Consider the following 13,882-nt stretch of genomic DNA (forward strand, 5'->3'; position numbering starts at 1 on the left):
CGAAGCACCAATTGCGATAGCAAATTAGTAGAGAGCTATTCGGAGTAGGGATAGTAATTTTATCGGCTGCATAAACACATTCGCTTACTAACTGAATTAACTAGCGTGGTGTCAGAGCGCACAAGCAAACATAAATAGATCACACTGAATGGCCGTAGACAACGACTGTCAAAACGCTGGCTGCAAGCGCTGCCGCCGCAGCGGGCGAAGGTTCGTGCGGTCTATCATTTCAATGGAAACTGAGCGGCGAATGCACAGTGCATACAAAGGTCAGAGCCGTGTGGAGACAAGTGACGGTGCGGGCGACTGCCACAGCCGGGTAGAGTAGAAGCTGCCCCCCCCCTCCCTCCCGCGCTGCCTTCCCGCTTTCTTGCTTTAGCATGGGAGATTACGTGGCCAGCTCTCCTTGCGCCCGGTTGCAAGATAGGCATTTGGTGCCGCAGCACAGCGTCGCCCCGCCTCCCTCCCTCCCATACACGCACGGCCTTTCGCGCGACGGTTGCGTTTGCTTTCCGCCGTGCGCTCACTCTCCGTGATAGCGCGCCTCCCCCGCGTGCTTTCACTCACGCACGCGGCGGCGAATTTATCGCCCTTGGACTTTATACGGAACCTCAAGGCGACGCCGATGACGACGGCGACGGCAGAAATCTGGTTGAAGTGTCCATATAATTGCTGTCGCAATAAAACGTTCGACGCAAGGGTGAGACAAAGGAAAAAAAGTTGTGTGGATCATAGAGCAAACGGCGACGGTCGATATTCTAATTGACATTAATAAAAATGTGGTTGATCCCTCTTATATAGGAATCGGTATAGAACACGAAAGTGAAACGTGTCTTCACAGAAGTAGTGTAATGTTTATTGCACATTGATATATAATGTCTATTGGTGTTTTGTGGCTAAAGCGCCCTTAGGCGTTGATGCACCCACGCTGACGCCTGGTGGCACGTCTCCTCCATCACGACTATCAACGTCGATGACCATGAGCAACCGTCGTGCATATGGAAGCTGCAATACGCTGCACACGCTAGCACAACGCGAAAGACGAAGCACGTAACTGACACACTAATACAACGCGCAAGACAAAGCACGTAACTGAATCGTCACCGAGTCAAATCAGCGCGTACAGCGCGTCGTAATTGCAGCCTCCGCGATCAACTTCAGAAACATTTTCAGAGCTAATTGCGGAGGCCACGCTCCGCTGTGCTGAGTACGGTGAACGCCACCTAGGTGGCGTTGGTAGTGCTTCTTGATGCCAGCGTCCCTTCGAATGCTGGCATCGAGGCGTCGTAGTGCTGAGACCACCGAAGCGTTCACTGTCGGTGCGCGTTAGTGTCATAATGCAGTACTTCTCTTTTCTGCTCGTAGGCGGCGGCACCGCCCCGACCAAGAGCGCGGGTACACGGAGGAGTGTTAGATATATAAGGCGCGTCTGTGTAGCTCTCTGCAAATGCGTTTGTGGCGCAATGGGTTAAACGCTCGGCGATCTATCGTCGCGGACCGAGAGGTCGTGGGTTCGATTTCCAAATTTTGCATGTTTGTGGAACTTTTTCTTCTGGTTTCTTTCTTTGTATTATGTTCGTGTACATTGTAAGAACGTCATATCCGTGACGGAAATACGTCAGTGAAGTCTTGGTGGACCCCGGCATAAAACACTTTCGTGTTAAAAGGGCGGCTACCAGTTAAGCCGGTCTATTAATAAATATTCAAGAAGCATACGAAAAAACAAAAGGAATAACCGCATTCGATCAGCGTGCTCAACTGCGAGGGAGAGGAGCTGACGGCGGCGACGATCGGAGCAAACGGCACGGAAGAGGCGGAAGAGGCAGACATCGAGATTAGCCGTAATACTCACGCTCTCTTAATCCGCGTTCGAAGGCTGCACTACACATCCCAACAAAGATCGACAACCCACCGGAAATCTACATCGTCTGGACCCTCGCGCACGAGTCCCTGGCAGAGAACGCGGCGGTTATCACACTGAGTGACACCAGCGTGACTCAGTGGTCAGCATTAAAAAAAATTTCAAAATCAACCAAATTTAAATAACTTTCGGTTAGCAAAGGCAAGAGGGTTCGTACTTATTTACGGCACTTAGTTGAAACCCTGTTGCGTGGTAGGAGTGTTTTGGTCCCAGATGCTCACCTTTTGGCAGCATGGCGACGCGAGATTTCAATTTTTCCTATTTTTTAAAGAATGAACCAATCTGTATAATTGTTACGATAAAATACTGACTAGACGGCACTTGAGAACTTTCAGTTTATGATGGAAATCTTCGATGGGACCTTGTGAGTGGCGCTTTAACTTGCACCTAAATTTAGGTGAGTACACGGTTTTACATTTCGCCCACCCCAAATACGCCAGCCGAGGCCGGTAATCGAACCCGAGACATTGTGCTCAGCAGCAGAACGCCATAGCTTGTCAGCCACAACGTCATTAAAGAGCTACTGCAATGTTCTATATTGTCGCAGCCCAGTTTCGTCACAACGTATCACTGTGTTTTCTTCTTGCATTGTCAGAAGAAAAGTACTTTGCAGCATACATGAGTTTCTTCCCTATGTCTTTACCTCTTCTCTTTGCCCCAGCGCATACTAGCTGGCGAGAGGAATGTAGCTCAGGCCGACCTCTCTGCATTTTGTATCATTAAACGCCTCTCTCTCTCTGTGTGTGTATTAGTTATGAAATATTGCCTAATTACTTTATAGATGGCGCGCAACTAGAAGCGAATTGATAGCTAGGTTATTTTATAAAGAAAAATGTCGCAGTTTCACCCGAAAGGCGAAGCATTGATCGCGATAGTAAATTAGTAGACAGCTATCCGAATTAAGGAAGGTAGCTTTATCGGCCGTATAAAGTTATAAATCTTCACTGAACTAAATAAACAAGCACGGTGTCACGCGCGTACAGGTATACATGAACACATCTCGCTGGATGACCGCGGAAACTCGTCAAAACGCTGGAGTAAGAACGCGCGCCAGCAGCATCGAGCAAATTGGCTTTCACGCTGTCTCTCGCCTCGCTTCAACACGACCGTCGAAGGCACAGCGCATACTAAGCTACCGGCACTCGGCGCATGCACTTCGTACTCATCGCAGATCGCTTTGAAGATGAGGCCACCGCACGCGCACACTTCGGCCACATAGCAGATCGCTTTCAAGATATGGTGTCCGCGCGGCAGCTCCGTCAGCAGCAGCCGCAGAAGCAGAACGCACCCCCCACCCCTACTGTCTCCGTCGTCTCATCCCCGTGCATCGCGAGTAACGAAGTCCGCTCTCTTCCGGCCACCTTCCTCTCACGCGTGCGTGAGATGAAGCTGCGGTTGGCGGCTCACCCTCGCACGCGTTCACTCGCACACACAGCGTACGTCGCGCGGCGACGGTTTTGTCGCCGTTGGACTTAAAACGGAACATCACGTTGACGACGACGGCAAGAATGCGCTTGGAGTGTCCATATTATTTCTATCGCAATAAAATACATCATGTACTTTTCTTCACAACAAGTTATGCCAGATATTTCCATGTGGGCTTATAAACACGTATTGACATAATGAACAACCACCTCAACTATCTGAGTGTATGATAGTCGTACTCCTGCTTTGCTGGTGGCATATCGGACTCCTAGTGGTATACTGAAAACAAATTAGGCACCGCGCAAATAGTCATGGAACGAAAAAAATGTCGCAGTTTCGTCCGAAAGGCGAAGCACCAATTGCGATAGCAAATTAGTAGAGAGCTATTCGGAGTAGGGATAGTAATTTTATCGGCTGCATAAACTTGGACACATTCGCTTACTAACTGAATTAACTAGCGTGGTGTCAGAGCGCACAAGCAAACATAAATAGATCACACTGACTGACCGCAGACAACGACTGTCAAAACGCTGGCTGCAAGCGCAGCCGCCGCAGCGGGCGAAGGTTCGTGCGGTCTATCATTTCAATGGAAACTGAGCGGCGAATGCACAGTGCATACAAAGGTCAGAGCCGTGTGGAGACAAGTGACGGTGCGGGCGACTGCCACAGCCGGGTAGAGTAGAAGCTGCCCCCCCCCTCCCTCCCGCGCTGCCTTCCCGCTTTCTTGCTTTAGCATGGGAGATTACGTGGCCAGCTCTCCTTGCGCCCGGTTGCAAGATACGCATTTTGTGCCGCAGCACAGCGTCGCCCCGCCTCCCTCCCTCCCATACCCGCACGGCCCTTCGCGCGACGGTCGCGTTTGCTTTCCGCCGTGCGCTCACTCTCCGTGATAGCGCGACTCCCCCGCGTGCTTTCACTCACGCACGCGGCGCGCGGCGGCGATTTTATCGCCCTTGGACTTTATACGGAACCTCAAGGCGACGGCGATGACGACGGCGACGGCAGAAATCCGGTTGAAGTGTCCATATAATTGCTGTCGCAATAAAACGTTCGACGCAAGGGTGAGACAAAGGAAAAAAAAGTTGTGTGGATCATAGAGCAAACGGCGACGGTCGATATTCTAATTGACATTAATAAAAAGAAATGGAGCTGGGTAGGCCATGTATTGCCTGAGGCAGATAACCAGTGGGTCATTAGAGTTAAAGAATGGGTGACAAGGGAAGGCAAGCGCACTCGAGAACGGCAGACAACAAGGTGGGCTGATGAAATTCGGAAATTTACAGGCGAAAATTAGAATCAGCCAGCGCAGGACAGGGGTAATTGGAGGTCACTGGGAGAGGCGTTCATCCTGCACCGCTCATAAAGATAGGCTGAAGATGATGGTGATCTGACTCCATGATACACTCCCATTGACTGAAGACCTTTACTGTTGCGTGTATGTCTTTGTCATGAATAGAAGCGTATACGGTATTCGTAGATTTAAAATCAAGAATATATTATGTCTTTACAGTCACGCTAACCAAGAAGGATTCAAGAATGGCTTATTTTGCATTCCTCACACTCGTCACGCTCGTTGCAAGCAACTACCTAATCAGTGGAACCGACTGGAGAGAGCGTAAGCTATTTTATCTCACTTTCAATTTTCCTTGAATAAACATCGCGTGCTCCTGCACAAGCAAAAAATTAAAGCAGTTAATCACATGACCTAATAGCCGCGTCTTATTTCAAATAGGAGGAGCGAAGAGCAATACGTCTCCTGAGCTTCCTGCCTGAAATCGGTAGACATCGCGCCATTGTTTGCCCAGAGTTCAATGGAAATTATTCTGTTTATGTGTGCATTTTAACCAAACAAAAACAAATGGGAGGAGCAGAAACAAGACGCATGTGATTTGACAGCTTGATGGAGTCACTATACCCTTTCAGGAAAATGTTTACAGACAGCGTCCCAAGTTTACAAATATAACATAGCTGTGAAAAACTGCGGCTCATGTAGTAAGCGTCATAACATCCGCCGTCGTGGCGTATTTGTTTTGGTGTGGTGCTGTGAAGCCCCAGTGCGCGGGATCGGTTCCTGACCTCTTCGACCGCATTTCGATGGGGCGGAATACAAAAAACGCCCGTGCACGGTGCATTGGGTGTACGTTAAAGAACCACAGGTGGTCGTAATTATTACGGCGTCCCCTACTACGGCGTTCCTTATAATCAGATCGCGATCATGGCACGTAAAATCCCATAATTTTTTAAGCATCACAGTGCAGACATATTCATATAACAAACTCAGCGCTAATGCAATGGTAAACTCGGTGGTAATGCAACTCCACTCAACGTGAAAGCTGGGAAAGTGCTGTAACGTGATTCGCCGGTGTTTCCCTTGTGTTTTCCGCGTGTTTATCTTGTTTTATCCTGTGTTTATATTGTGCTTAGCAATCCATCATTCGTTTTGACACCTGTGCTAAGGGCACAACTGGTGAGTATTCCCGCTACGCAGATGGAGCCAAACCCCCACGCCCATGGACCCAAAGCTTTGCAGGTGATAGAAGCGATTGTAACGAATTTCTGTTAATTAATTCGATTAATTCATGAGGATTCCTGTATTTTATAATATTCGGAATCCAGTTAGTTAATATTTACCCAGTTTTGCGCTAGTATTGGCATGTTTTGGCCCTGTTTTGCGCTTGTGTTTTCTCACCATGACGACATGGCACATCGCACAGTAGACGCCGACAGCCCGGGCCCCTAAAGTAATCCGCAGTTAAAAAAAAAGCAATACTGACAAAAACCATCTTGAGATTGCACAGGGGCACATACGACAAGAAAAGAATTTGAACATATGGACCTTAGCTCTGATGAAAAAGGATACATTAATTAAAATCATTATTGACCACAATTATATGTGCTGTTTCAGAATAATTTTTTTTCCGACTAAAAATGGTGCATCCCTTCCCCTGCCGGGAAAAAAGGGACACGCGAAGCTTATCGTACACTCAAAATTTGGCGACGCGCTCCCTGGCCTCGGGGTTCGCTGTCCTTCGTTGACGCTGAGCTTAGATACGACGGGCTCTAAAGGCTCGTTTATAGTCCGACGCTATATATCGGCGCGCGGGCCAGCGTCGTTTGCGGTCATTCACGCTACGCCGGTTGCGCTGCGCCAGCCGAAACGCCATCTCCTTCATACTCCGACGCGCGCGCCGTCAGCTGTTATCTTCGGCGCAAAAAAAAAATTTAATTATGGGGTTTTACGTGCCAAAACCAGTTCTGATGATGAGGCACGCCGTAGTGGGGGACTCCGGAAATTTGGACCACCTGGGTTTCTTTAACGTGCACCTAAATCTAAGTACACGGGTGTTTTCGCCTTTCGCCCCCATCGAAATGCGGCCGCCGTGGCTGGGATGAAGCGCAGAATGATCCCAAGCTCGCGCGCAGCTTTTTTTAAACGTCAGCGAAGCGGCGTGGGCGCCTTTATTTCTTCGCGCGAAATGCATTGTGGGCCGGCGCAGTCGGCGCGACCAACACGCGAATGGGTTAGGAGCCAATTCAGCCCCGGGCCCGTTGGCACGCGTCTGAAGCCGCTGGTTACGTTGGCTGCGCCTGTGCGCTCGAGTATAGAGGGGGTCGTTTTCGCCAACGTGACGTAGCGTGCGCTCGCGTTACGTCGGACATTTGACCCTTTTCGCGGCGATCCCGTGGGCGCTGCCATGTTTGATCACGTGGTGACGCGTCCATTGATTGCCTCAACTGCCTCCGTTGCCTGCTTGTTTACAATGGAAGTGTATGACGCCGGCACGGCTTAGAAAACTTATGTTTTCGGAGATGTACACGGTGACTTGGTGGACGACACGAAGCTTTGATCACAGCTTCAGAGAATATGCAAAAGTGCTTTCGGAGCTGATTAAGCTATATCCAAACGGCGCAAGCAGCGTATATGGTACTTGTTCTAAATGCGGGGCTAAATATGTATTCCAATCTATCCAAGCTTTCCGATTATGAATTCAGTCAGGATTAGTGCGTTTTGCTCTTTGTTCTTTATTCGGCAAATATTTTGGAACAGTGGCTTGTCAGTTTCTGACTCAGTGAAGTTCCTCGGTGTGGCCACTATATGATTATTTTCTGCCTAATCTTTCGCGGGTGTGCTCAGTTCCGAAAGATTTGTTCTTGATGCGCATAAGGCTTGAAACATAGCAGTTTTGTACATTGTAATACCTTGTAGCAAATATATATTACAGCTAGTAACTCGCTTATTCTTGTGGACCGTCACGAAACATTCAGCTTCGACCATTCGTGCGCCATAGGTGTAGTCCGTCATTTATTGTGCGTATACAGTGCGCATATATTCAAGTGTGCACCCATTCACTTATTCTTGATACGTCGGTGATAGAGTGGGCGTAAGTTTTACTGCCATTTGGGACAGATGTGTATAGATAACTTGCGCGAAACTTACTATCACAGGAATCGGCGCTACTCCCTTTGTCGTTGTTTAACGAGTGGAACTCACTCATGCCGACGTTCTGGGGATGAAGCCCTTTTGTCACAGACCCCGTGAACGAGGCGCAAACGCCGGACCAAATTCCAAAGCCGACTTATCAGCTTCCGAAAATAATCCCACGAAAGCAAGGACAATTAAGAATGGGCCCTCTGGTGCGCCAGCGAACGCCGGTTGCTGTCCAAAGACCGAGTCAGAGCCCAGAGTTGTCAAAACACAACAAAATATATTCTTCACACAAGGCAGTTACACACACACACTTGCACACTTAGGCTACACATAACACAATACAAATCAGATGGGTATTAACAAACACAAGAAAATAATTAACGACAAGCACTAAGAGTCCAACACGTAAAGTACAAAAGGAATAGGAACACGAAGTGTCCAATCGTATTCACCGATCTGGTTGGTCTTGGAGTGAGACGATCTCGGCGTAGCTCGGGCAAATCTCGAAGAAAGAACTTCTTCCGGAAATGCAGACGCTCGATGAACTCGTTGACTAGCTCGCCGGGGAATCCCCTTCTTCCGCAGACGCTCGGTCTTCACGTTACATTACTTCACCGGTGCGGACTGAACTCCTAACTCTTTGAACTCCACACTGGATTCCGAACTGACGATGCTCGCACGGCGTTTATATAGCCGTCGACGGTCCTTCTCGGACATTCGATTGGAGTTGTGATTGATTCCGTAGCACGGCCAAAGCTTGGGAACCTTCTCGTCTTTTCTCGTACCTTCGACCACCGCCGCATCGTCGAGGGGGGGGTGATGACTCATGCTGTTGACGCACGCTCACGCTGTAGTTATCTCTCTCGACTTGCCGGGTGGGAAGGTGTCCCGACGCACGCGTGTGCTCTCTCACTCTCTCTGTTTAACGTCGCTTCGCCGAGGCTCTTCCAGACTTCTGCGCCGTTGTTCGGGTCATTGTTTCAGGCGTATGCGCTCTCCCCCTCTGTTGAAGTTGCCGCGGGGCCGGCATGTTTCTTTAGCTGGCTTGCGTGACCCGCGGCGCGCGCTAGGATTACGCGCTCTTTTGTGACACCTTTCTTTGAAGGTTAGCGATACAAGGCTGGCGGATGAGCAAATTTCTGTATCCTCGAGGAAAGCCGTACATCACGAAGTGCCGGTAACATGTTGGGACAGTTTCAGCAGCGGTCCGCGAACTTCGCCACACAGAGTCATTCTATTCCTTAACATGCCAGTCACTATTTTTGCAGCCAACTACTGCACACGTCTTCAATCCACGTGATTCAATCTAGCATGATTGGAGCACAGTGTGTTAGCAAAAACTCAGTTGCATTTCCGACAGCTGATCGCACAGAAGTAAGGTAGAAGCGGTAGTGGGTTCGTATTCGTGCGCGGTCGCTGAGGAGAGGTATGGCGCGCCGCCATGAGCGTCATCTCGTTTCTCTAAAACAAACTGATTCGCGAAAAGGGTCAATAAACGGCCCTTTAACGTGGGATCCGCTGCCTGCCGCTGTAACCGAGCCTGGGCTTGGGCTGCCTCGAACGCAGGATCCGCACGGCGAGCGCGGGCCTGCTCTCGGTGACGTTGACGGCGTTTTGGCACGTACACACTAGCGGCAAAACGCGCGCCGTGCGCCGCCGGCGGCAAGACGCGTGCCGCAAAAGCAGCCGCGAAACGGGTTTTTCTGGCCGCGGCAGGGATCGCTCCTGGACCGATATTTTGCGGTTTGCCGCTTGCCGCAGATGAAGGAGACCAATGAGAACGGCCCGCTTCCGTGACGTGCGCGCGGGAAACTAGTATCATGCGGACACGCCCGACCGCTCGTTTCTTACTCGCGTCCCATGTAAGCCGAAAACTCGTTTCGCACGGTCGTCTGCACGCGTCTGCTCCCGGAATAGTAGTAATGGCACATACACACTAGCGGCAAAACGCGCGGGGCGCGCCGCCGGTGGCAAGACGCGCGCCGCGAAAGCAGCCTCGAAACGGGTTTATCTTGCCGCGGCATGGATCGCTCCTGGACCGATTTTTTGCGGTTTGCGCGTGCAGCGGATGAAGGAGACCAATGAGGGCGGCCCGCTTCCGTGACGCACGCGCGGGAAATGGTGCCATGCGGACCCGCCCGACCGCTTGTTTCTTGTTTCGCACTATCATCTGCACGCGTCTGCTCCCGGATAGTTCGAGAAGGGGAGAGGAGTCTAGCATGTCACGTGATTGCCGCAGCGGCGCGCCGCCGGTTGGTGTGGCCGCCCTGCCGCTGCTGCGTTTTGCTGCCGGCGGCGCGCCGCGCGCGTTTTGCCGCTAGTGTGTACGGCCATAAGTGGTTCGTGTGGACAGGGAAAGGTGGACGCTATCTTCTGCAGCCTTTGAGGGAGCGCGGCTCAGCGCCAACAGGGAGAGCAAAGTGGGAGAGAAAGGGGTCTACTCCCGGACGGAGCTGATGGATAGTTCGAGAAGGGGAGAAGAGTCTATGCTGTCACGTGACTGCCGCAGCGGCGCGCCGCCGGTTGGTGTGGCCGCTCTGCTGCAGCTGCGTTTTGCCACCGGTGGCGCACCGCGCGCGCTTTGCCGCTAGTGTGTACATGCCATTTCTCGTCGAAAGCGGCCTGTTCCGCCGCCGACCGAACAACGCTTTGCTTTCCCATCCGTTTGCCGAGCCAGCGGCCATGGCCTATCGTGCACTGAAAACTACTACTGTTGTTTATTAGGAATAAGATAGACTGCCTAATTCTGCAGCCCATCAGGGAGCACGGCGCAGCGTCGTAGGGGAGAGGGGGAGCAGGAGGTAAAGAGGAAAGAGAAGAGGCTCGGGGAGCAGCTTGGGTCCCTTGCCATCTGCCACCCTCGGGTCGCGGTGGATCGCCAGTAGAAGCTGCTTCAGTCGAGGCCTCGAGTAGTCTGAAGCCGCCACTGAAAAGGAGACCCGACGTACGTAACGCTCGCGAGGCCCATCCTTCGCTTACCCTTCCCCCAGCGCGTGCCCACTCCTGATTGGGTGGTCCCGTCACTTGTTACGGGCGCGCGCCTCATATGTTTCCCCAGCGGTGTATTCTTAACTAGAGTGTACTAGACAATGGTCGAGTGGGCCGAACGGCGCTCTCCCGCTGAGGCGCCGCGTGTGGAAAAATTATGCGAGGGCGATGCGAGCGAACTGGATTGGAGCGGAGACGCACTCCGCGGCATATTCAACGTACTTTCGCTGCGGGCGCCGAGGCCGATTGCGCATAATACGCTCTTAAAATAGTGTCTTATTTCAACTGCAAAATATGTTTACACCATTTTGCCAAGCATATATATTTGAGGCATGGATTATACAGCGCGACGTCTTCAATTTTGCTTTCGTTGTCAAGCGCGTCGTCTGCTAGCGAGCGCGCGTTCGTTACGCGGACACTGGCGGAAGCCCTGTTTTTCTCGCAGAACGTCTGTGCAGTACATCTTTTTATGTTTTAGTTGCGTTGGTGCGCCCATGACTCTTGACGGCTGGTACCAAATGTAGTTTTAGCTAAGTGAACTGCTGTTTTTACCGCTGTCTTCTAAAATTAACTGGTATCTCTGCAACAAGCTACGTAAGAACATTTTATTATTGATATCGTGTCATTTTATGCGCGCTTCTTATTGGTAGATATTGATCAGGGACAATGATCGAAGAAAACAATATTATAGTGAAATAAACCAGGTTTATCAACTGCGTGGCGCGAAAAATGGCGAATGTATTTCTAGGTAATTAAATCAAAGGTTACATAGACTTATATATTCACGATATTTGTGTAAGGAAAAAAATCACACATATTCTAAATACAGTACTAATTGAAAAAGTGAGAACTCCCGACCGGAATAAGCGCACGTGTTTGCAGTAACAAACCCACTTATTAGTGAATACTGCGCAGAAAACTCTCATTCGCAAAAATAATATTCATCGCAGGCAGAACCATCTTATATATATATATATATATATATATATATATATATATATATATATATATATATAAAGTTGTATATTAAGTATTGTAAGGAAGAAGAAGTGCGCCGTGCAGAGCTCCGCAGCCGGATTGCCAGCGCTACTGAAGTGGGGCTCGGGCTCGACGCTGTTCCTGGTGCGCCTGGCTAAGCCTACGCAGTTGTGTCTTCCTGTCGGCGTCCTTCGTGTCGTCCACAGCCGTGCCAGACTTCTTTGTCATATTTGGTGGAGGTTTGGTGGGTCTTCTGTCATCCTGGAATTGCGCAGCCGGATTCTCCCTGCTACCATGACCTCCGCAAGCGCCACGAGCTTACCACCAGCTGCTCCCCAGTCCTCCGTATGCCCCGGCACACTCCTTCAGCGGGACCCTCCCATCTTTAGCGGCAGTGATGACCACGACGTTGATGACTGGCTGTCATCATACGAACGCGTGAGTCGCAACAACAAATGGGATGACATCACGAAATTGACCACTGTCCCATTTTACCTCACCGGAATTGCCCACTTGTGGTTTCGAAACCACGAAAGCGAAGTCCCAAGCTGGACCGTGTTCAAGACAAAGTTCAGCGAGGTCTTCGGCCGTCCTGCTGTTCAAAAGCTTCGTGCCGAACAGCGTCTGCAGTCGCGCGCTCAGCAGCCTGGTGAGACCTTTACCAGCTACATTGAAGATGTCATAGATCTCTGCAAACGCGTCGATGCATCTATGCCTGAGGGCAATAAAATCAAACAAATACTGAAGGGCATCGACGAGGACGCGTTTCAAATGCTGATTTCAAAGAACCCCTCTACGGTTGCCCAAGTCATTGAACTATGCCAAAGCTATGACGAGCTACGCCGTCAACGCCTCCTCACCCGCCGCCCTAATCCCCATCAGGAATCGTTGTCCGGCTTGACCTCTCCTTTTCCAGATTCCACCCTCCTCTCGCAGATCAAGGCATTCGTCAGGGAAGAAGTTGCTCGCCAGCTCTCCCTTATCTCCAACAACCCGCTGGAGTGAAGTTCGTCCCTTAGTCCGACCCTACGACACGTTATAGAAGAACAAGTGTCCGAGGTTCTTCCTCTGGAGCGGGCGCCTCAACTCACCACCCCATTGACTTACGCCGACGCCGTCGCACGACCACGCCCACCGACGTTCCGGGCTCCATCTCCGATGCCTAGCCCTGTTTTTACCTCCACGCCCCCACGACCTCCGGTGCATCGAGTAAATCCTTGGCGCACAGTGGACAATCGGCCCATCTGCTATTCGTGTGGTATTCCCGGACACGTTGCACGCCTGTGCCGCCGCCGTCCACTTCATCCACGCGACGACCCACGCACAGCATCGTACGACCATCCATTGTCTTACGCTCCAGACCACGATTTACCCCTTCCCCGCCCAAGCCATCGGCCAGTTTCTGACCGCCGTTCTCCTTCTCCTCGTCGTCGCTCGCTCTCCCCGATGCGTCGACGTCCCTCTACCGCTGACACGGAAAACTAAGTGGCGCTGTTCCCGAGGCAAGAACTGCGTCATCGTCGCAACGCTCAAGCCCTCTTCTTTCGCCGCCCAACGTTATTGATGTCGCTGTTGAAGGTGTCTCTGTGCTTGCCCTCATTGACACAGGTGCCGCCATATCTGTGATTGCCGAAAAACTTTGCGGCTCAATACGACAAGAAAGACGCCGACCACGCACCAGGAACAGCGTCGAGCCCTAGCCCCACTTCAGTAGCGCTGGCAATCCAGCTGCGGAGCTCTGCACGGCGTACTTCTTCTTCCTTACAGTATGTATATATATATATATATATAGTTGACATTAAGCGGAGAAAATGGAGCTAGGCACGCCATGTAATCGTAGGATGGATAATTGATGGGCCATTAGGGTTACAGAATGGATACCAAGAGAAGGGAAGCGCAGTCGAGGTCGGCAGAAAACCAGATGGGGTGATGAAGTTAGGAAATTTTCAGCCGCAAGTTGGAATTCGCTAGCACAAGACAGGGGTAATTGGAGATCGCAGGGAGAGGCCTTCGTCCTCCAGTGGACATAAAATATAGACTGATGATGATGATGATGTATGTATATATATTTACGCAATTGTTATTGATATACTGAACGACGCTCATACGACGTTCAAATGTAACGCATAACAGCACCATTG

General features: G+C 50.8%; 1 protein-coding gene across 1 annotated transcript in view; it reads left to right on the plus strand.

Moving 5' to 3' along the window:
* Positions 1–4,858: 4,858 nt before the first annotated feature.
* The window catches only part of LOC125947311 (kunitz-type serine protease inhibitor PILP-3-like), a 39,583-nt gene continuing 30,559 nt past the window's right edge, over positions 4,859–13,882 (plus strand). The window contains exon 1 of the mRNA XM_049671755.1: positions 4,859–4,961. Coding sequence (XP_049527712.1) covers positions 4,883–4,961 — 79 coding nt within the window. The 5' untranslated portion in view covers positions 4,859–4,882. The remainder of the gene's footprint in view (positions 4,962–13,882) is intronic.

This window comes from Dermacentor silvarum, chromosome 8, assembly GCF_013339745.2.
Source record: "Dermacentor silvarum isolate Dsil-2018 chromosome 8, BIME_Dsil_1.4, whole genome shotgun sequence".
NCBI lineage: Eukaryota > Metazoa > Arthropoda > Arachnida > Ixodida > Ixodidae > Dermacentor > Dermacentor silvarum.